At 37.6% G+C, this 2,815-nt stretch overlaps 1 protein-coding gene across 2 annotated transcripts in view; it reads left to right on the plus strand.

Moving 5' to 3' along the window:
- Positions 1–1,614, plus strand: part of LOC118321970 (capping protein, Arp2/3 and myosin-I linker protein 3-like) — a 26,196-nt gene extending 24,582 nt beyond the window's left edge. The window contains exons 38-40 of one of the 2 annotated variants that reach the window (XM_035653544.1): positions 369–440; positions 603–710; positions 1,023–1,614. In XM_035653544.1, the coding sequence (XP_035509437.1) occupies positions 369–440; positions 603–710; positions 1,023–1,063 (221 nt within the window). In that variant the 3' untranslated portion in view covers positions 1,064–1,614. The remainder of the gene's footprint in view (positions 1–368; positions 441–602; positions 711–1,022) is intronic. The other variant, XM_035653545.1, reaches the window with a different exon arrangement.
- The last annotated feature ends 1,201 nt before the right edge of the window (positions 1,615–2,815 follow it).

Genomic DNA, 2,815 nt, shown 5'->3' on the forward strand with positions numbered 1-2,815 from the left:
ATACAACATTAAACTGCAAACAGAGAGGTTTGTCTCCTCTCCAAAGCTCTACAAATAAAATCTATCTTCCTAGAACACAACTTAGGTCTTTTATGATTATAAAACCAGAGGAAGTCAGCAGAGATGGAGGACATTTTACAAAAAGTATAACTCTTAAATAATCATCTTCAGTCTCATCTAAATAACAAAACAAAGACTTTTAAACACTCATCTCTATGGGTAATGATAATGTATCTTCTGGCTAAATTCCACTTAACATCGGGTTCAAACACTCGCACACACACACACACATATATGTGAAAGATAATATCTATGTTCTCATTGCATGTAAACAAAGTTGTTTTTTCAAATTTTTCTCTCACATTCAGGTGAAGAAGGATTGAGACCTCAGGCACCAGTGAAACCACAGAGAAACAGAAAGGCCATGTCTTGTGACGCAGGTACATTTTGTATTTTCTGCATCACAGATATTGTTATTATTTACCTAACACGTTGTTACACGATATATATTTATGTTGGGAATTTGTGTATATATGTTAATCTGTGTGTAAAGCGTCTCTATCTAACTGTTAATTGGTGTTTTTTGTCCTCACTGAACTCAGGCACTGACAGGGAAAGCCCTAATAACGTTGAGAAGCCCCCAAATCGCAAACCCCCTGTGAAAAAACCTAGACTACCCCAAAACAGAAATAAGTCACTGGACTTGTCTGGTACATGTCTCTCTGTTTTATTTATGTGTGTGTGTGAGTGTGTGTGTGTGTGTGTGTGTGTAGTAGATGTTACAGAGTGTGAGTCAAGTGTCAATCAAACACCACAGCATGTATTGTGGAACATGATCATTAAATTGCTATTTATAAAAGGTTGAATAAAAACAATACAACAATAATTGAGTGGACACGTTGCTGTACATTTATACATGTTGTGAGCTCACAGCTGAATAGATACTAGTATTGATCAGCCACAGTGATATTTTAATTATTTCCCTGCCATTGATCAGGCTCCTGTCTTGTTCTACGTTATAGACAGCTTCAACTCAGCCCCTGGTCACAGCGAGCTGTTGTGATGCCCGAGAACTTCACCCGTCGCTGTCCTGCCGACGCGTTGTCATGACAACTGTCGAGCATTTCATCCAACAGGGAAACAAAGAAAAACATATGAGGAGGGGAGAGCCAGAGAGAAAATGTCTAACAGCGCAACATGACAGACATCATAAAGCATCCATCAGTTGCTTCTGTTCAAACACTCACTTTCTTTACTCTTCACTTTCCTCCCTCCTCACCCTGACTGTGTTTCTGTCTTTGCTTTCTCTCACATGAAAGCCCGCTCAACTCTTTTTGTGGCTACAGTATTTTAACAGTATTTGCTACTTTAGAAAACCCAAATGATCATTGTCTTTTGTGTTGGTGGACGGTGGGCAGAGTGTTCGAGCATTGTGGCTTTTGCTAGACAGAAAAAAAATAAAAATGTCTTTATTAGAATGTGATTTCTTATATCTGCAATGCATTTTTGACTGCTGAAACAATTGATTGCCTTGGTTGACACTTGAAAATGAGTTGCTTCTTATCAGATGAAACTTGATTATTTATATCTAGTTTTGCTTTCAGGAACTGAAAGGTAATTATAATTTTATAGAAAGAAATGAATATGTTATGTATGAGCACCCTCACTGTATGAATAAAAACACTAATGGAAAACAACTATGACTCTTGCTGTGGCTACATTATCTTTTATAAATAACTGTTAGCTATTGTTAGCAAAACCAGGTTGGTTTCTTATCTTTGCAAGTAGCAAAATCATATCACAGTAAATGTATTGTTTCAGCTAAAATATACTTATTTTAATATACTATAATTTAGTAACTATGATATTTTATTCTCAACAATGATCACATTGAATTGAATAAATAAAATAAACCAATAAAGCGATCACGTCGACTGCACAACTCCCCTCACCCTTTTATCGGAGCTTCTATAAGCTTCAGATATTTAGCAGCCGCAACTGTTCTGGTTACTCACTGTCTTCATCAGTTGTGGTTATTATTTTATAATAACTGTTTAGCAGTGAGAAAAGCTATAAAAAAACTTGTATGTAACTTTCCAGCATCAGACAGCAGACTAAGTTAGCACTAGCTATCCTGATTTTGGTATACCCGAGGATTTTAGCAACTAAACAGCGGATTTTCCTCGTGAACAATAGATCCATAATCAGCCAGCTGACAGGAACACAACATGATTGATGCTAACATGCTACTGTTAGACAAGTAGTTCCATCAAAAGTTCGGACCCATTCATCTTCCTAAAAACGGAGTCTAATATTCACATGTATGTTTTGGCTGTTTTTGTGCCCCCAATGTGCCAAACAGGTCAGTTACACAACCTTGTACATGTGTCAAATGCAATTCGATGCTATATTTTAGCCTATATGCCACTGTCTATATTAGTTCATCTCTCCACTAGTAAGTAAATAGGAAGCCATAACTCGAGCTGTAAAAGACAAATCCACCATGTTTTACATTAACAAGCTCAACTGTTTGATTTCTATGATCACAGGTGGATGCTAATTTTCGACTGACTTCAAAATGCCCCTCTCTGGTTGGCATAGCAAACCTCAGTATTCGACAGAGTCAAAGAAGGGTGAGAAAACAGCAGGGCGACTGGATCCCTACAAATGAGGCAGCCACTCGGGAAGCCACAATACACACACAGCACATGCACACACAAAATGATTTGAGTAAGCAGCAGTCTGTAGGTTGTCATTAGCAACCGTGACGTGACCTTTTTTCTAAAGATGTTGTAATGAGTCAGATACGACTTAG

The sequence above is a fragment of the Morone saxatilis genome, unplaced genomic scaffold (genome assembly GCF_004916995.1).
Source record: "Morone saxatilis isolate NCDOM2014 unplaced genomic scaffold, NCSU_SB_2.0 Contig12, whole genome shotgun sequence".
In the NCBI taxonomy this organism is placed as follows: Eukaryota; Metazoa; Chordata; class Actinopteri; family Moronidae; genus Morone; species Morone saxatilis.